The following is a 22,543-nucleotide window of genomic DNA, read 5'->3' as shown; positions in this document are numbered from 1 at the left end:
ATTTTGAATATATTCATGGCAATAAGAATTAGAAAAATATTTTATAATAAAATTGCTATTTTTTTATGAAAAAATTGTGTGTTTATTACATTTTCATATATTTTTTTATTTTCTATCTCTATACGTTTAAATACAGATATAATACAAATAATTTTATAAATGTGTACATTTTACTGCTGAGTGCTGGGGTTCTTAGACTGTTTAGTAAAACAACATGTATTACTACGTCTGTGGTTAAGAATCAACACAAGTATTGAGAGAAATATTTGTTTAAACTTGTGACGAGATAAATTTAATCAGAATAGTAGAATATTAACAGTATCATGTTAGTTTCTTCAGTAGAGGAAACTAAATTTACATAATCATTAAATTTGTATTTTCTAAACTAATATTTAATAAAAATAAAATACATACTTGGTTAAGTTTATTGTAACTGGCGTCGAATTCATACAAATGGTATAAATGTGATAGTGTTAGAGAGTTTATGGAATCTATGTTGTTATGAGATATATTGATGTGTTCTAAATTTGGAGTATCGATAAAAGTGGTCGGATCCAACGATGAAACAATATTGTTACTAATATCAAATCGTCTTAATGATGGTAATGTAGCTAGCATACGTCGCTCTAGTTTGTCAAATTTATTAAACGATATATCAAGCCCTTTTAACATGGGTAAATTCCATAAAGGAATTGCTAGATAATTGGACAGTGAATTATTGGACAATCTCAATTCTCTCAACATTGGCATAGCGGTGAATGTTTCTCTGCCAACCCTTTGTAGTTTATTATGTTCCAAATACAACATTTCTAGTCTTGAATGTCCCTGTACAGATCCATAAATGATGTCCTGTAACTGATTTCTGCTGACATCCAAAAAACGAAGTTTAGGAAACATGTCTAAAATTAGTCTTATTGTCATCGCGTTGTCTATAGAATTTTCAGATAACCATAATTCTTCAAGGTTGTTATCACGGACAGCAGTGAATGACTCCGGATGAATGTGACGTACTTGATTTTTGCTTATATCGATTGACTTCAGATTGGGCATTCGATGAAACGCACCCCTGCGTATGTCACTTATCTTATTCGTGGAGAGGTAAACGTGACGTAATGACGGTATATCTACAAATGTGGCTTCATTAATGAATTCTAATTCATTTCTATCTAGCCTGATTGTAGTCAATGAGGTCAAGTCTCTAATTGCTCCTCCGATATTAGACGCATCAGCTAACTTGTTGCCGACCAATGATAGTTCAACAAGTGATGGCAAGCGAGCGAAAGCTCTAGGGTGCATCCACGTGATTCCGCAATCAGTGAAATTTAACAAAAATAGTCGAGGCAAATCCTGTATTGTGCCTACGTCCAATTTTTGCATTTTCGGAGAACCAGTGATATGCAACTGCTCTAGAAATGGTAACCCCAAAAAATTTCCTGTCCCCATGTTTATCAGTGAAGATGCTTCGATTTGAACATACCTCAATCTAGCTAGGCCAGATATTATTGGTAGTCTCGTTAATGATCCTGCAATAAGCGATAGCGCTTCTAGTCTAGGTAACACCATTAAACTTTCCTCTGGAAAACTTCTAAGCTCTGCTTCTACAATGAACAATTCTAGTATGCTAGTTTCTTGATCAGACAACCAGTTAGATGCAACTTTTTGAATTCCATTTTCACGTAACATTAATCGTATAATTTTTAAAGTTGAAAAAGCATTGGCAGGCATTGACGAAATAGCGTTATTCTCCAATATTAGTTCGTCAATTGGATCAGTTACGGATGACGCTAGCTGCTTCAACTCATCTAATATGGTCTTAGAATCTCCATGACTACACCTGAAATTATATAAAATTTCAAGTAATTATTCATGACTAGTGAAAAAAAAATGCTTAAATTAAAATAACCAACTACAAGTATGTGGATAAACTTAAGTGGGAAAATAATATTTTTTCTCTAATGATTATTTATTTCTTACATTTATATTAAGATAAAAGAGAGAGGATTTTATAAAAGTGTTGTTCACACTATCACACTTAATGCATATCTTCTGGAGAAATTAAGTTTCCTTTCACTATAGTAGTATAATTATTAACCATGTATGATATAATTTGAATTCCAAATTATATAACAACATAAGACAATAATTTATTTATATTGCACTAGATTTGATTTAATATTGTATACTGTATAGTATATTTTAAAGTGCAAAATAAAGAACAATGGTGCATTATATTGCAAATATTTTTAATTTCACGAATTAGTTTTAATCTTTTTATCTTATAAATCTATAGTAAATTATACTTTTTAAACAGATATAATATTTTTAATAAGCGTTTGATCAAAATTCAAGGCACTCAAGACCATTTTTTTTTGTGAAAAATTATTTTAAAATTATCAAAAATAAAAAAAATGTATTATTAGTTATTGGTAGTAAAATAACTTATAAAATCGTGTAAAATATAAACATTTTAAAATGTACAAATAGGAATTAATGCATAATTATTGCCTTTCAGATGTTATATTACCTACCTATTTGAAAACTTTTATATTAAGTAGTTCCTAATTAGTAAACCTATTTTGGTAGGTATCTTTTTCTTGATTTTTTTTATCTAGCAGGTACGTAGAAAATATAATATATTTTTTATTATTTGAATAAATCATTCATTTTAATTTATTAATATTAGTTTGTTTAGTGTATTATATAAATAACCTATTCAATTATATGTACCTACAATAACAGAAAAAAGGGTCGTTGATATTCTATTTACCAGAGAGTATCATTATATTTATACGGATAGGGAAAATATAACTATCTAGTATCTATAATTTATATAAAGTGGTTAAACTATTCAATAATGTGTACCTTTTTTTCTATTGATCAAAGTTTGTATTTTCACCCGTACTTACACATTTATAAATTGATTACATTGGAGGGGGGGGGATGTACCTATATCTAAAACTAAAATCTTAACATTTGGTACAATAATTTATTGTAATGATATTAATATTATACATTTTGACAAGTAAGTAGATAAAAATAATCTCGAACTATTAAGTATTTACAGTTATTCATAATTTATACTAAACGGTGTATAAATATTAAATAATAATTTTAATTAGTACGTAAATAGATACCTAATTTAAGGTGTTGTGAAACTGAATATATTTGAATCTCATTCTTATTACTTACATTTGTATAATATTCCATTAATATAATTAAATATTCATAATATATCATTATCGTTAATACCTATGTTTAATAATTAAGTTACGTATGTTCCTACATACGAACTAAAACTAGGTATTCATCAAATTCTCAGCTCATTCAAATAGAAAGAAAAACTCTAGATAAAAGTATAAATAGTGTTATAATTTATAAATGTTAGGCATAAATAAATTGAAAGTCGATTTACTTGTGAATATGGTACACGTCTTATTTATAACAACATAATCGTGAAAAATATATTCTTACTGGCAGACGATGAAATCTATCTTATTACGTCTACCTATTGTGTGGGTAATAAAATAATGGCGTGTCAAGACAATCACAAGGAAAAAAATATACCCACTTATAGATAGGTATAGATATACAGTGAGGCTAATACAGTATAATAGATTGTAAAAACGTTTCTAAAAACTACGACGTCAGTAGGTACCTATACGTGCAAATAATAGTATGCCGAAGATTAGTTTTGCTACAACCACGTGTGGGAGAAGTGTGAAAAAGTCTTTAAAAAAATGAATTTACATTCCTTTTTTCATTGAATATAGGTACTCCATTTTGTTTATCTGATGTTGCCTAATTTATTATAGCTCAATGCCAGAGTAATGCTAGTAATACACATGGCGCAGTATAGGTATTTAGTTAATGGTAGGTATATAGTAAATACCTACCTACCTATCAATAATGGATAATGATAAAATAAATATACACTAAGCTCATCGCTTTTAAATAATAAATAATGAATTTTCCCATTGGGAAATATTTATTACTAGGCTTTAAAATTTAACTCTCAGACTTAATACTATGCAATACCCATATATATTATATACATAATATTAGGTACATATATAGACAATAAAATATACCTATTACTTATTACTTATTAGGTACTAGAACATTTTAAGAATACAATTATAACATAACATCTATGACAATATATTCATAAAGGTACGCATTAATCTATTTTAGAAGATAGATAGTTTACAATTGAAAAATAATTGAATTATTAATACTTTGCACAATACATTATCAAACCAATACCTGAGACCTACCAAACATTTATTTTAACATTATCTTAAGCATATTTTATTGATACACATTGGCCTGTGCATTAAAGAATTTATTTATCATTGCAATATATTTGATATAATAACGCAATAATAAAAATATTTAAAATTTAATAAGGAATGATTAAATATTCTCAGTTCTGAATATATGACGAGAAGAGTATAATTGATGAGATTTTAACACTAGAAATAATTGTTGATTTCCCTGGTAAAATTTAAAATATGTAAAATGCAACTTAATCGATGTGCAAACAATGATTATTCTGAGCATAAAGCTTTTTAGTAAATTATTTCGCAATTTCCAATATCTAAGACTATTGTCTACAATCCATCTATACTTAGTTAGATATTTTAAATTCAAAATACTATGTTATCCTTTAGATAAATAATTAAATTATGATAATAGTTGTACCTATATGTATTTAATTATGAACGACAATAATAGTAATTTATTATGGTGATGTAATTAGCTTCTTTTGAAATTACTTATGCGATATATCTATATAATTTATTTTCTATTTTCTTTAACCTACATTAGGAGAAATATAATATATGCTCTATATAAATATTGTCGTAACTATAAGGGTCTATAGGAAGCTCAGTACCCCCCCCCCCCCCCCCAACACATAAACCTTTTTTATGTTTGGCACCAACTGGTTAAAATCCATATCATTGCATACAAAAAAACTGTCATGTGTTCAAATAGTTCAATGTGTAAAATATTAAATAATTATGTACACGCAATATACCTAATACATTAATAGCGTGGAGATACCTTTTAAGAATTTATTGAAAATATAACCATGTCCACCTTAACTTGAAAATTCTTTAAATGCTTGTATACATATTTGATAAAAATATCAAGTAGGTACCTGTTTACGATTATTCGTTTTCAATAACAAAGTCAATTTTATTCAAAATTACATTTGAAAATTATTATGTTATTTAAATATACCTACTTCAGTTTATGAAGTGTTAAAATAATAGGTACCCTGTGTATGAAATAGGTACCTACATTATAATTATAATGTTCTCTTGTAAGCTGAAAATGTATTATTCTAGGTAATACATAAAATAGAATAAAATAATGACAATATGCGTAGTATATAGGTACCTACTATAGTTATATTGTTTCTGTGAAAATACGCTATACTTATACAGCATTCAGGAGTTAGCCGTATAAGGCGGTTATAGCGTATGGGCAGGGTTGGAAGTTGTTTGTACCAAAATGTTTGGTGCCCCTTATTGAACAATTAAGTGATGTACCTACTGCTAATATTATTAAGTACTTGTGGCCTTTAGATTTTACTGAGAAAATATAAGTAGAGGGTATTTTATCCACAGTTGAGATCTAATTATAAATGTACTGCTGCCCGTACGAAAACTTAGTCCTGCTAGGAACCACGCTTGCTGAGTGCCCTGAATATGGATCTGAATTCAGAATTTCTCCAATTTTTTTTCAATTTAATTTTAACATTTAAAACCTCCAATCCATTTTAAGATCTTGAAATCTCAGAAATTTTAATATCTATTTATTATTATGTAACATTTATCGAATTAAACAAATAAAAAAAGTGGAATGCCGTTCTAAAATGAATTTATTAGTTAACCATGAATTTTAATTAGTTTTTTCTTTTCAGAAGTTTGAGGTGTTAAAGTTACCTATACGATAATAAATCGTAATAATGGGCGTTGAAAGTTTAATGTATCATAGATCATAACTACTAAACACTTTACATGTTGCCTATACTGAACTCCTTAAAAAACGGACTTTTTTGACTTCACTTTGTGTCAAGTGTCGTCAGTTTCTTTTAATATTATAGTCATTAGGTATGGATGGTATGGTATATACGTTCATCGTTCACTTATAGGTAAGAATACGGTACCGAGGTTGAAGAAAGGCAGGTAGGGGAAGTTTGATAAAAATATAAATGTCCTTAGAATGAAGAGACTAGTTTGCGATATGAGTGGCTTAGTTTGATTTATAATTTATTCAGTTGTGTTTTACTTTTTGATTTTTTCAAGTACATAATAAAAGAAATAATTTGATTTCAAAAAGGTTATAATTATGTTTGGTTGTTATTATTATTTATTTGAGAGAACCTAGAACATTTAATTTTATAAATAATCTAGAACTATCAAATCAATCAATCAGCGGTAAGTAATACTAAACAAACATTTTATGCAACAGTAAAATAAAAATGTGTTTGTTAATTTTAAATTATTTATCATTAGATCGATTAATTAAAATTAACTCTGCCATCTGTACGATTACGTTTTAACCAACTATCTTCGTTTCTAATTCATAAATCATTTTTATATTTACCACCTTATATGAATGAAAATATGTCACAAACTATAGGTATACTTTATCACTAGGTAATCGGATGTTGAAACTAAAAACAGAAAAATTAAAATATTCCAGTCCCTCCTCTCGACAAATTCCTGCGGAACCCCCTGTACCGCGAAACACATACCTTGTACCTTATAAATGGTTCGGACCACTGACCAGAATTTATTCAGAGTTGCGAACACTCACCAAATCTGTATTTCGTTGTCTCGGCTGGAACACTTGCACCGCCGGACGGCATCACTGGGCTGTGGGCAAGTAGCCGCAGCGGCACTCGGCGTCCTCGCAGTCACAGCTATGGCGATGATGACCCATAGCAGTGCCAGCAGACCGTCGGTGGACCGCATTGCGTCGTCATGACCTTAACCGGCCACGGTCTTCTCCTTTAATCCAAATAAAATTATAAGATTAATTTTACAAACAAAAAAAATTCTGATAAAAACTAATTTTTAAATAATTTTATTTGGTACCTATGTATATGACGTAAGATAGTACCGTAAATATGATTTTTTTCTGGGGGGGGGGGGGGGTGGTTAAGCCTTAAAGTCCCCCTGGTGTTCATATTTTATGTTTGTTTACATTTATTGCAATCGAATTCAAACGTGTCTTATCATGCTTACCAGAAGAAAGTTTAAATATGTCATATTTAAATTATAATCAGACTGAATATATTTAGAATAGCATCCAAATAGTAATATTATATAATAAAATATTGATAATAGGTTAATGTACTATTAAGACTTGTCAGTAAGTACTGTTAAAATGTCAATCTTCTATTGGTTCATTCATGTATTTTAATGACATCATTTGATAACATTTTTAATTTAGTTTTGTTTCACTTTATAAATTTAATTAATAGTAAATAATGAAAAAAATTTCAGTGTGTACCAATTTTAAATTCTCGAGGGAAGGAGGATAATAATTATGATGTACTTAATTAAAATAGACAAAAACGCTTATAGATTATTTCAAAACTCCAATATATTATAGGATTCATTTATTATAACAGTCCAATACTGGAATAAAATATAATTAATGAAAATTGATAAATTATACAATATACCTACACATAAAACAAAAAGTGTGTCGTTATTGTTGCTCACAATTTAGGCTCTATGACAAAATCATGACTAGAAAATTCATAAGCTTTTAGAGGGTTAGACCAACAAATAATCAAAATAGCACGAAATTCTAAACATTAAATCTTTAAAAAAATACTATCACATCAAGCTTAATGATGTCTATGTAAACCACCTATATAATAGATTATTATGCCTTTGTTTGATAGTAATAATAGTATAATGCTCTTCTTAACCTTTTTATATCCACGTACCACATACATAGTTTGAAAACTTGACTAAATAACTTCTTTTTGCTCATCAAAAACGTAAACATTATTTTACATGTATGCAATTGCATTTTATTATTTAACTACAAAATTATGATAATTTAAGCATTTAATGGAATTCTAATTCTTGAGAATATACTCAAAGCTAGAGTATTTAGGTAATGTTCTTTTTCTTCAATAATTCATTGCATATGCATTATTTAAATAATTATATGTTTTATATAGTATACAGTATTACAGTATACCTATCAGTATTACTATATTATAGATCACTAGAATTATACTTAATTCAATATATTTTCTTAGTAAACCAGAAAAAAAAAATTAAAATATAACTTCTTGTTCAATTAAGCAATGCCGTTTTAATAAAATTATAAAATTATATATAAAATAAAAAATGTATAATTAATTACTAATAGTACTATACCAATAGTACTAAACTTCAAACATAATCACATAACTAATATGACACTAAAAAGAAAAAAAACGAAAATTACCTACCCGGTAATAATCTGCAAGAGAATATTCTCGTTTTTTTATTTCTTTTAATTATTCTTTTATGAATATTCTCTTGTCATATCACTAATTACAGGTAGGTATTGAGTTACACAATATAAGAAGTATATTCAATTATTCAGGTAATTCGAACACAAATAAAACTAATTTTTATATGAGCAAAAAATAAACGAGAAAGACTAATGTAAAATAAAATATAGACAACGCAAATATAATACCTCTCGTTTATCAACAATAATAATAGTATCTAAATACTTAATTTCAATCATTTTCATAGATCTTAAAAATTACGAGTTTGGAAAGCTGTGCTAAATGAACTAGCTTAATTTCTAAAAATACTCCATTTAGTAGATCAAATTGATGGGTATTTATAATATTCTAATAATTTCCCTTCGTCCGGATAGGGTAAAATATTAAAATAGGTAGATATACCTATTTGTTTGTACGTATATGTTATATTTTTCTAGTGTTAGCTGTATTGGTATTATATTGTCGCAACACATTCGTTTACATTTTTTCAAACATTTTTTTTTTGTATTCATATCTGGATAGACGAGAATATTACTTTGTTTACAATAATTTATACTATACGTTGTATTAAGCAAAGCACCACTTTAATCTGCTCTACACTCGACTCAATATAAGAGTATGGACTGGTCAGATTATATTATATGTACTTACGGACTTACGGTATTATATTCTCCAGTGGTTCGATGTACCTATTATGGTAAAATTATAATTTATTATGCAGTGGGTTGTGGGTATTATGTGAGTATACAATATTGCAATGTACAGTATTTTATAACGCTATTTGACCGTTTTCTCGGTCGTTTGCGACTAGCGTTTTAATAAATTGTATATATTATAAGTGTAAAACGAATATGATTTGAATTTATTAGGTACTGCAATACTGCATATAACATGAGTATAAACTATACTTATAATATATTAATGTGATTATATTATACAGATAAACGTACAATATACACAATACAAATAATAAACAATAAACGTACTTATTATACATATTGTATTAGGTACCTACAAGAATACAGTATTGTCGCAATAGTCACATATTACACAATTATTACAGTATAATTAGTTATTTATCGGTATGTGCGAATATTTTAAATTTTAATGAAACGCAAGATTAGATCGGTTTCCTTCCTCAGTTTCACGTGTTATATATGTTAAACTGCTTAGTATTTACATATATAGGTATATATACCATAAATCGCGTATCACACTTTCACGATTGTGACTCTCGTTTTGAGTTCACGCCAGATTAGATAATACAGATATCATCGAACCCATTTACACCAAAATAGTGTTTTGAACACAACCATATTTATCTGTGTGTTTTTAATTTGTAATAATGAGCAGTAATAATGCTAATCCGACAATGAGGTACTCGGGGTTTTAAAAATATATTCCTAATGTTTAGCATTTGAATCAATTTTATAATTATTAAAATAACTGTTTTTTAGAGAATAAAATATTGTCATGACTAGTAAAAAAAGACCCTATAGTTGAGGAAAATACATAACTTTTTGTTTTTAATATTTTAGAGTCTGGATAGAACGAGGAGTATGTATTTATTTAACTATGATGTCTTATTATTTATTTATTTATTTGCACATTAAGGGTGAGCTCTGGTAGCATACTAACATGCCTAATTTAATCCTACCTAACATAGAATAAAAAACTGAGAAATTCTCTCTGCTGTATTTTAGACACTTATTATAATATGGCAGGTTTCCAGTGTAAATCATCGTTGAGTAGGTCACTGTAATGTGTGTGTTAAATTTGAATCTAAATGATTCGATCAATGGATAGGAAACACTATTGTGTGTCGAGACTGTCTGTCATCATATTTATTTCTAAAAATATTTTATTATATTATATTTATATTGTTAATAAATATAGAAATTTATTTTACTATTAGAGTAATACAGTAGGTGAAATTAATTTTTTCTAAAAACCAACCACATATTGCACATGGCAATAAAATATTAACCATTTTATAACATTACTAGTTAACTGCAGTTAATACATTTTAGGTAAGTCAATAAAACTGTCTTACTGTAATGCCGCGTGAATATAGGTTCGTCGTATAAATAGCTTAAAATTAATCAAAATATTTTGAAAATGCCATTGTGTATTGTGCCAAAATAATAATAACGCAGGTAGTGACGAAGATATTGAAGTCTTTATGAATAATATTTTTTGAATTACAACATATAAATAAAAGTAAAACTATAACCAAATAAAATAGACGATAGATAACATGTAAACTACATTATTTAGAATTTGACAATAAGGATGCATATTATGTTTCTTTTACATTGTTATTAGTATTAAATTATTTAAAATGTAAATATATAATATAACCAATTTTAAAATAAATGAGACACAAAAAATTAAGTTCGTGCGTAAGATAGTATTTCAATTTGTATGAGACCTATTTCACATTTAATGAGAAGCCCGTAGTCAGTAGTTAGTAGACATAAAGGTACGATGACAATAATATAGTGGAGTGATGAACGTTTTTGAAAGAAAAATAATTGCTTTGAAGATAAAATATATACAGATGTTCATAAACATATTATGTTTAGTTAGATAGATGTTCAAATATTGAAATATCATACTTAACCTAGATTGTGATGATGAATATAAGATATATTGATAGATTTTATTTTATATAAATATATAGGATATTATGGTCTATATGGCTAAAATGGAAAACTTTAATTTACAGTATTCGTTTTAAATACCTGTAAGGCTAATTTGGGTCGAATATTCAATAGTTTATCTAGAAATGCTATAATCATTGGTAGATATAGGTACTAGACACTAGACGACTAGACTACACTATTATACTTGATAATGGTTGATATTTTTGTGGATTTGGTCATAACTCATAATGGTAATAATTTCCAAATAATTTCCAACACAACACGTCGATTTTCACCTCGATTTTTTCTATATTATAACATTTTAAATATTATTATTCCTAAAGCATATTTAATATTATTACACAGAGCTAATTTAATTATATGCTGATTGACTTATGTTGAAATATTGTATTTCGTTTTAAACGTAGGTGCAGCACTATATAGGTAAATTTCATATTATATAGAGCCACTACATCTGTATAAATTTTGGTAGGCTAACCGGGCTGGCGGGCTGTATAAGTATGTACACACGCCGAATAAAACGGTAAATTAATTATTAACTATTTTTCTTTCTTTCTGTATTTATCAAACCCATTGGGATCTTCACACTCCTCTCTTAGCCAGCCATACAATCCGTAGGTTTTCCATTTTCGTCTCTCCTGCCATAACTACATGCTCATGTCGTTACAACTTGTTTTCATTCATTTTCCCTTCCACAACTATACTCCACCTCTTATTATAATGTAACTAAATAAATTATTACATGTATGATTTTATTATTGTACATACGATTATAGGTATAATACTGTAATCCTTTATACTATAACATGACCATATACTACAGCAGTAACTCTACACACCTATTATACCAAAATCACTCGTCTAAAAATTTTTAATTTTCACTTCTCCATGTGGTTTTGGACTCTATCAATAGACTACCGTTTTATTAATTTATTATAAATACATAATATACGAAACAGTTATTTACCTACCTGTTTCATTAACACATTTTAAGTATGTCGGTAATCGCGATTCACGGCCTTACCTACCTACCCCACTTAGCCACATAAACCACTTAGGTATACTTACTGGGAAATGGCAGTAAATAATTTATGATAAAACTAGATGTGTCCTGCCAGGCGTTTCAAGGGCCAAAGATTTTTATTTAAAAAAAATATATTTAAATGTATGCAACGTTTCTTTTAATTATAAAAGTAATACAATACGTAACCAATGGCAACCATTTCGATAAACAACAAAAATATCTATTTTTCGTAAGCTAAAAGAAATCACGTGTGAGCTTTCATTAAGTTTCCTATAAGAGTTAAAAATATAAACTATAAATACTCTACAAATCTCACACCTACAAGTTGCATACAAAATTCATTAATTTAAAGGTCCAATACAATTTAACTGACAAATTATGGGTCACTAAATCATGTTTAAAAGGACCATTAGCTCACTATTGATTCGTTAAATGTTTAGTGATTGTTCTGCCAACTATCTACCATCAAAGAATCTATTGATATAACTTTTATTGAAAACAGTCCAGTAATTTTTGAGTATATTCATTTAGGATGAACCGACATCTATTTTTAGCTCTATGCAATACTGTTTACGATATAATGATGCACTCTAAATGTATCAAGTACCCCAGACTAATAATATTTTTAAATTTCAACAAAATAAATAAAACTGTTAATAATTTGAACTTAAAATGTGTATAAAAATAACAGTGTTCATATATTTTTTAGATTTTTTGGTTACTGAAGTATGAACTATTTTTGAGAATCCTTGGTTTAAATTTTCAATTCTTAGCTTTGAAAATTGAACAATTAATAATTTTTTAACTACAAAATAATTTAAAAGTTTTTGAGATTTTGATAAATGTTGTCAAAATTTGAACTTTAAATACTTATAAAAAAAAATAGTGCCTATGTATGTTTAATATTTGTCAACTACTATTATAACAACTACATAAGGAATATATATTGTATTACATTTTCAAGCTTTTTGACCCAACAAATACAATTTTATTGACATTTATGTCATAAAAAATTTAAAAAAATTCAAATTACAAATGTCTTTAAATAACTTAAAACAAGTAAAAATATTTTGGGAATTTCGAAGATTTCAAATACCCATGGTTATTACTTATTACTATTATTAGTTATTAGTTTTTACATTTACCGTGTATGAACATTTATTAATTTACGGGTGAATACTGAATATCCAATGTCTAACTTCAAACGCTCGTAAAAAATTAATTTGACTTTCCGCTAAACTTTTGTTTTTGTTAATTGTAGGAAAACTTAAGAGGAATCCAGGGTTAAATTTTCAAAGCACATTTAGAAATAGAAAATGTACATGAATTTCTAACTCGAAATAATTTGTCTAATTTCGTGGTTTTGAAGAATTTTGTCAAAATGTTATCTTTAGACGTTTATAAAAACTTACTGTAGATTTACGCTCAACTTTTTTTTAATTTCTACCAACAACAACTTATGAGGAACGTTTTATTACATTTACAAGTTTTTGGCATAGCGGACATTTTTTTATCGATGGTAATTTTTAAGAAAACTAAGAAAATTTGAAATTGTCCATAACTGAGTGGTGCATAGAAATTAGAAATTGCCGAATTCTTAATATAAACATTCAGTGAAAATTGCATGTATCTACGGTTATTTTTTTTTAAGTTACAATGAAAACAAATTAGATTTTTTTGAAATCTGTTTTGACGGAAAAATCTAAGTTTTTCCTTAATTTTTTTGTTTTTTTTTTCCAAATGCTTTTGAAAACTACAATTGTATTTGTATTTTGAATTTTTTCTCTTAAACCCTTAAAGTACCAACTAGATTTACTTGCCTACCAGAAAAGATGCTGTCGAAGAAAATTGAAACATTTTTAGTGTCCCAAAAGGTGATAACAACCACAAAAAAAGGGCACATATCATTGTAAAATCAATACATCCCTCGCTCTGATCAGAATCTGATAGTCGTAGTTATTTGAAATTTTCAATAAATTTTTATTTTTTAAACATCCATACGTTATAAAATTATCTAAATATTTTCACTTTTTTTTTTAATTATTCATAAATATTTTTACTGTAAAAAATTTTTTTTATAAATTTATTAAGAAGGTTTTTGGTTAATAGGTTTCTCACAAGTCATAAGTTTATTTAATAATAGTTCAAAAATATGTAAGATACATAATATATAGAGCACTATTTTTTCATAAGTATTTAAAATAAAAATGTTGACAAAATGTTGAATAATCATAAATTTGTGGATAAAAATATAAAATCGTATTTTTTAATTCAATGTTTATAGCTTAGGATTTAAATCTTTAAACTTGGTTTTCTCTTAAGTCCGTTAAGTCTATATATTTATCTATAAGTAGAAACATTAAAATATGTACATAACATTTTTATTTACAGTCATAAAAATGATAATATGTTAATTATGTTATGTTATAATGTAGATAATATTGGATAGGTATTAAACAAAAATAACAAAATATTATGCACCTAGTGATTGTAAATTGTAATGATATAATAATTACAATATAATTTTAAAAATATTATTTTTACCTAGTTGAATATTTTTGACATTATGCATTGGTATTATTATTTAGTGGGCACTTACTCAATTATTCTTTCAGAATATTTAGATTCAATCTAAGATCATTTATACGATAAACCTATGTACATATTACACCACTATACGGTGCGTCGATAATTATTTAGTAACAAGTTAATAACAACTATATTAGTAAATAGTAATATAATAATAATAATAATTAGGTATTACAAAATCTATATTATATTATATGCAATTTGTTATTATTGAAAATTCGTTCTACCATATAAATAAACTATACTAACAGACATAAATATAAAACAAGATATTCTTAACAATTAGACTGACGAGTGTCGGCTGTTTTTTTGTGTGTGTAGACCGTTCTATAGTAGAAAAAATGCGTTGATCTTAAACTTCGAGAGTAATTTCTATAATAGCCAATTGGGTCTAGTTGGTACTTTTTCTGAAAAATGAATACTGCCTAACTTAATGTGGACATTTCTAGTTGAAATTTCGTCGAATATAATAAACGAATATTTAGAATATTGTTATTTAAATGTAAAATAACGATTTTATTTGTATGCGAGTATAGTTCGCTTTTATTAATAACATACCTGCTTACTGCTATAAGAGTTTACATTATAGTTTTATAACATTACAATATTTATTTAACAAATAGTTTACAAGAACGTAATAAAATCAGCATTTTTGCTCCCTTTCTTAGTAAGGGCGCCTCCTAACAATTTAAGTACCTTTAACGTTAATCAATCATAATGAATGATTAGAACTCTGGTATTTGTTTTATTTTTATTTTTGTTTAATTGTATATATTTTATATATAATAATTATGACAATAATAACAATTTACAAAAAACCAAATGTATAATAATGGCAAACGCCTATGCCTTTAGCCATTAGGCATAGCCGCATATATTATATGTAATATGCATAATAAATTACTGAGCGCATAATAAAATGATAAAATGTTGCTATAGAAAGTTTTAATTTAACATTTTAAACATTTTATATGTCTATGTGTGTAATTTAGTTAATATTTATTAATGTGCATAGCTTATGAACTACACAAATCGCGTTAAATAGAGGTATTTATGTAAAAAAAATCACATATGTACAATAAGCGTATTAGCTATAATTTCGAATTTTACATTTTAATTGTACACTCAAATTGACATGGTAACATTATAGAATGCTGCAAGTGTACCTACCTAGTTAAATGGATGAAGAAAAATAATGTTTTTAGGACATGCTGAATATTATAATGAAAATGATATCTGTAAGTATAAAATGTGTATAAGTATAGGTACAATACATGATAATTAATAACTTCATATATCATAGATGCTATTAATACGCACAACCATATATTATTGAGAAATAAAATACATCGCAATTGATAAAAATTGAAAATGAACTATTTTTACCTGCGGGAGTTTTTATTATAATATTATTATGAATCTTGCAATTCATTGGTAATCAAATCGTATTATAAGGTACCTACCTGCATAGGTACCCACCTGTATTAATCTAAAATCTAAATATGACTTCTGCAATGCGTAATTTTTGCATCACGTTTAATTTTATTAAACATGTCGTAAATATAATATTGCGATATGTTATCTAATTCGAATGTTCTACACTGTGGATAAAATTGCTACAGAATAATTAACGAAAATATAACGTAAAAGAGTTTCGAGTTGTTGCAGTATATCGAGATATCTACCTACCGTATTATAATATGGAATAACAAAAGCTTTTTTCAAAATACCGCTGACATACATAATTAACACCGTTATCATTATCATCGACAAGGGAAAGTGTTAACGAGTGTTTTGAGCCGAAGTTCCTGCTATTCCTGCCCATTTCATTGTCGGCATTAATCAGTCCTCAGCCTCTAGTCGTATAATAATAATTGTTTTTGTGCATATTGCTTGCGTTTTAGAAATCGTTGGCGATAAAAAATAAATAAAAACAACAGACTCATCTGTTTTTCATTATGTTCTTATCATAATAATAATAATATTTGTAATTATTATTATTATTTAAATATTATATACATAGTGCTACAACTTATAAGTTATAATCTTCGAGACTAAATACGTTAGACTTGTGCAGTTGTTTTATGAAAAACACTTTATGAGTTAATCAGGAATATTGTAGGAATTTAATCGCATTACGAGATTGCTTACACGATTTTGACGTAACCTTAACCGCTGAAAATCAAATTTCTCATATACCTTCTTCTAACACTATGCGTTTGATTACGTGTGTTTTTGTTGATATTTTAAAATATATTTTATGCTTTGATTGCTTACTCGAATAATACACTGTGGTTGATAATGGCTATTACTATATAGTTAGATGCGTTTTCGTCATTGTGTTAAATATATAGCGTTACTCTACGCGTCAGACGCTGAAATCGATTTTAATTAAAAAAATGTAGGTACCTATATTATATTGTACCATCTGCAACAACGTAGGGAAAATAAACTTGTACACAATTGCATTATTTAGTAGCATTAAATTAGACTGCCAGCAAAAACAATATAATATACAAATTACATTCATACTGTTTAGATATTATAGTTATTATATGATAAATACATATAACCTACCTATATTGAGTTTAAAATATAAATATCGAGACCTAGTGCTTATTGCGTTGATACGAATTATACACACAGTTGGTGTTTAGGGGTAACTTAATTGAAGTTACAACTCACAAGTTACTGTAACGACATTACTTTTTAAGTAAATTGGTAGTAATTGAATTAAATTTTATAGTAACTACCTAATGTAAACGTTATTTATAAAATATTGAAATAGTTCCTATCATAATATTCAACTTATAGCATTAAATTTATATGGACAATAATCAATATATCTGAGAACTAGTAACTATTATAACCATTGAGTATATTATATTGCACCTCCACAATATAACATCACTATTCACTAAAATACAATACTTATGAATTGAAAAGAATCTGGGAGTTCTACTGCAGGTCTAAGCTTACAAGTTACACTAAAATTTAATACTTATAAGTTACAGATAGATACAAATATTTTTAAGATTTATTTATAGTATTTTTAGATAATAAAAACAAATTAAAAATTCTTAACCCAACAATATAAAACAAACACTTACACAAACGTTTTTATTTATGTTTTATACTACATATACAGGTACACAGCCATATAAGTGGCTGCATGGTTATATACCTAGGTACTGTTGTATCATGCATAACTAGTATATAATATATAAACATTAACATTACTAATATTAAGACTATTAGCTAACTAGTTAGGTTAAGTGAACATTTATCATTTATGTAATTTGTAACAAAATTAAGTATTTAGTCTCAGTATAAATGCCTATGTTTTAGTAGATGTAGCAAAATAGAAACTCATATTATATTGTTGTTTTTTTTTTGGAAGACGAAACTTCGTGGTTTAGAAGCATATCGCTTCTATAATTCTATCCATTTCAAAGATTCTATTATTCTGTTTTGAAAACATTAAAGCGGATCACTTGCGTGCATACATATATATACATCATCATACCTAACTGCCACTCGCGTTTTATTGATAAACGACGAACTCGATGAACCGTGAGTATAACCTATATATCATAAATATATTATAATACGTACATACCTATAAAACTAGAAAACAGCAGACGGAGAGAATGCAATCATACATTTAGGTGGCTACATAGGTACCTATCGTCCTATTATATATATATTATGTATTTATTTAAATTATATTCTAATATATATTGTTATATTATATTTATAAATTCGTAAGTAAGCAAATGTAATAAGTACCAATAACTATAGTAAATCAGGGTTCGCAATTTAGCTTATTTCTTAATAGACGAAGGAATTGTGCATACCTAGGGACCCCTCATAATCACAAAAACTATACAGCAAGAGAATATTTTTACAATAATATTGTACAAACGTACAAGATGATTCTGTTATCGATCAACTGCAGTCATTATACCGGTATAAGTTCATATGTTTATATGTTAACGACTTACCATTTTACATAATTTGAAGTAAAATGTTTTAAGAAAAAAAATTACAAATTAAACTATAGTTTATCATAATCAATTATTAAAATATTTACTTTTTTAAATGACAACAAACATTTTATACTTCATAATAAATTAAAATATTTTTCTAAGGATTTCTTCGTTGCATAAAAATCGAATTACAAACCAGCCAAGCATGTTTCTAGAAATTTTTTTTTTTGGAAAGAATTCAAATAAAATTTTCGTAGGTACCTATACATAATATAATTAAGTACCCAATATATTTATATAGGTATCATAATATAAATATTATGTAAGTATTTATAAAATATAACAAGTCTAAAGAGGGAGATCCTTCCTGGATACGTTTATGAAATCAGTAGTTATTAATTATTATTAGTAACAATTTTCTTTGGAGGTGTTTTAATATTTAATACTTAAATATCACTTGGGGCTGTTTTTATATAAGATTTCCAAGAAGAAAAATTCGATACGTATCAATACTGAATTAGAGTCCCTCCTCTTTACTATTCAATTATTAACCAATTATAAACATTAATATTCAAAATTCGTTGTATCCAAAAACATCTATTTTTTTTATTGATACTATATAATTTTACCAAAATTATATAAAATTATAAAATACAAATGCATATAATGCATAATACATCATATATTATATATAAAAGACAATAATTAAGTAATATAATAGTGATGAAGGGAGTACCTAGCTTGGCCACACCATTTTGGAGAAGGTACCTAAAAAGTGCATCAAATACCAATATTTTGCGGAGAAAATGTAAAACAATTTTCTTCTAGCACTCATACATGAACCCCAATACCTAGTATAATATTAGGTTCTAAGTATAACTACCGACGACGCATCATAGGACAGACAAACATAGCTATACATACCTATTACCTATAATACCTATATACGCTGCATGTTATAATGTATAGTAATAATATTCTTGTACGGTCTGCAGCGGACAACCACAGCATTAATTCCCGAATTCCGAATAAACAACAATTAAACAACAGTTACTGGGTCACTGTTTACAGTGTTTTATTATCCATATTAAGATGGAGAAAAAGTACCGCAATAATAATATCGGACCTAAGTTCCGGGCAAGTTCAGTGAATGGAACCCGCGCAGAATATGAGATCCGAACGCAATAGCGTTACTGCTGCAGTGCGCATAATGTTAATATTATAATGTGTGTAATAATAATATACCTACCTACATTATAATGTGTTGACGAAGGTTTTCCTACGAAACAGTGGAAAGAGACTAATATTTGGAAACGCCATTGCAACATGCGTGATGTGTGCGAGTGTGCCCACACCATACCTACATCTTATTACGCGTATTATGTTCAATTAGACAGGTATTGAACATTTATAAAAATATATTTCGTGCACGTTAACACAATAATACATCATTATATTACAGGATGCTCCACCATAAACCATGTCCACACCCATTTTGTCCTTTAATAATGTTTTAATTATTTAAGTTCTGAATTTTATAGAATTTTTGAGTAGAAGTAGGTGCCGCCGTTACTTTTATCGATTAGCAACTTTTGATATTAATTTTTTTACTAGAATTTGTCTATAAATACCTAACTCAGTTAATAATTTGGAGACCCACATGTCTATAATATGATGGTTGTGTTGTAAATCTCTTACGTGTAATGTGTATATAAATCTTCGAATTCGATTTCCCACGCAATAGCATAAAATTCTTTCCCTCACACGAATGGAGCGAAATCTGACGACGAACGTACCAATATGAATTTAAAATTTAAGAGAATCAATTTAATATTTATAAATGTATTAATTTTACAATTTTTTTTTTGCAAGTGTGCATCTGTCATTTTTTGGGAGCAGTAAAAATATTTCAATTTTCAACATTGAAATGATTTTTTGGTAACCAATTTTATGCAATTGGTACTATTGAAGTAAAACGTAAAATATTCTGGAAGAACAAAAAAAAAATTGAGAAAAAGGAATATTTAAGCAAACAGTTTTTTGCCAAAATCAATTTCATTTTTTTCTTGTGATTCAAAAATAAATATCTGCTGTGATTTGAAATCGTCACCTAATATTTATATTTTATTTATTTATTTATCACTTTTTTAATAATATATTACATATATTAATAATATGATATAATTTTAAAAATATTTTGCCTCTTTTTGTGCTTTTTATACATAAGCATTATACATTTTTGACTTTTTTAGTTTTCAATTTATATATGATAACTTTTTTTTTTTTGTTACAAAAGCTTAAAAATGTTTTGTACAAGGTTCTTCATAGTTGTTTACATACCAACTAAAAAATGTCAAAGATACAGTCGCAATATTTTTTAGTAAGCGTTCAAAGTTATAATTGTTTTGAAATTCATCAAAACCGTGAGCATTTGCAATTTATTCTGTAGTTAAAGATTCATAACATTTTTAATATTCGTACCTTAGTATAAGATTCTATATAAGTTTCCCTTTTAGAAATATAAAAATTTAGCACGACCCCGTAAGTATTTTTATATGAGCGTCAGACGTTTAAATTTTGATGACATTATAAATATTTACGCTTAAATTAACAAACTTATCAAATGATTTGTTTTTGCAATATAACTTAAAAAGTATTAATTGCAAACATTTTAAAAATTCTACTGTTTCTTAAATTGTCTTTTTCTATACTCAATGATATTTTTAAAATATTTGAACATATTAAAGTTATTATTCACACATATTTGACATTTTCGAATTTTTTAATAGTTGATAGTAACGTTGATAGGAAACTATGTCAAAAAGCTAGAAAATTAAATAAAAAATCTTACGTAAGTATTACTTAATTTATTACAGCTATACAAAAAATATTAAAAATATACTAATAGTCATTATCTATTTTTATAAGCAATTGAATTTCGAATTTTTGATGAAATTAGATATCTAAACAAAAAATAACGATTTTATTTATTTTGTTTTAATTCCAAAAATATTATTCGTGGGGATTTGAACCATTAAGTATAACACTATATTTTATATTTTATGATTTACATTGCCCTTTAAAAAATATTTATGTGTTGCTTATTTATTCCATGGACGTGAACTATAGGAAGATACGCAGAGCCTCGGTATTGACTAAAAAGTTAATAAAGATGCATTAATTGTGATATAAATATAAATAAATTATTTATTAATATAATCAATACGATTTTTGTAGAAAAAATGTATTCATCCTACTGTATTCCTTATAGTAAAATAAAAAATGACAATAGTCGCAATATAAATAGTATATAATTAAAACATTTACTTAGTATTTACTATTTTAGTAATATTGCAGGTTGGCCGACGGTCTTCATTCACAATAGTTTTTCCGTTTTTCATGTACAAAAATGAATCGTTGAATTCATGTGAATTTTTCATTCGTCACAGTCACCTACTCAATATGAAGTACGTAGGTACACTCGAAACCTAGGTACATACTATATATCAGAGCAGTACACTTTTTTCTCCTATTATATATGGTGGTGGTTACCGAGAATAAAATTATGACATTTTTAATCCAGACAATTTAGGTATCTTTATTGTCATTGTAATAACGGCGGGTAGATACCATAAATTGTTACTTGATACTATTAAATTTGGTAGAACGAAGGATCTAATATTTCTGATAATCTGATGTGTACACGGTATATCTTTACTGCAGCTACTACTATACAAATATA

At 27.0% G+C, this 22,543-nt stretch overlaps 1 protein-coding gene across 7 annotated transcripts in view; it reads right to left on the bottom strand.

Moving 5' to 3' along the window:
* Positions 1 to 22,543, bottom strand: part of LOC111036085 (protein artichoke-like) — a 37,649-nt gene that overhangs the window by 6,792 nt on the left and 8,314 nt on the right. For 2 of the 7 annotated variants that reach the window (XM_022317988.1, XM_022317981.1), the window contains exons 2-3: positions 6,829 to 7,022; positions 415 to 1,834 (exon numbers count right to left, since the gene is read on the bottom strand). In XM_022317988.1, coding sequence (XP_022173680.1) covers positions 415 to 1,834; positions 6,829 to 6,986 — 1,578 coding nt within the window. In that variant the 5' untranslated portion in view covers positions 6,987 to 7,022. Of the gene's footprint in view, positions 1 to 414; positions 1,835 to 3,189; positions 3,227 to 3,249; positions 3,595 to 6,828; positions 7,023 to 22,543 lie in introns of those variants that run through there. The other 5 variants (XM_022317987.1, XM_022317982.1, XM_022317985.1 and 2 more) reach the window with 5 other exon arrangements.

This window comes from Myzus persicae, unplaced genomic scaffold (assembly GCF_001856785.1).
Source record: "Myzus persicae strain clone G006 unplaced genomic scaffold, MPER_G0061.0, whole genome shotgun sequence".
NCBI classification, from domain to species: Eukaryota; Metazoa; Arthropoda; class Insecta; order Hemiptera; family Aphididae; genus Myzus; species Myzus persicae.
The sequence above is the reverse complement of the archived record's forward strand: the minus strand, read 5'-3'. Positions and strand labels throughout refer to the sequence as shown.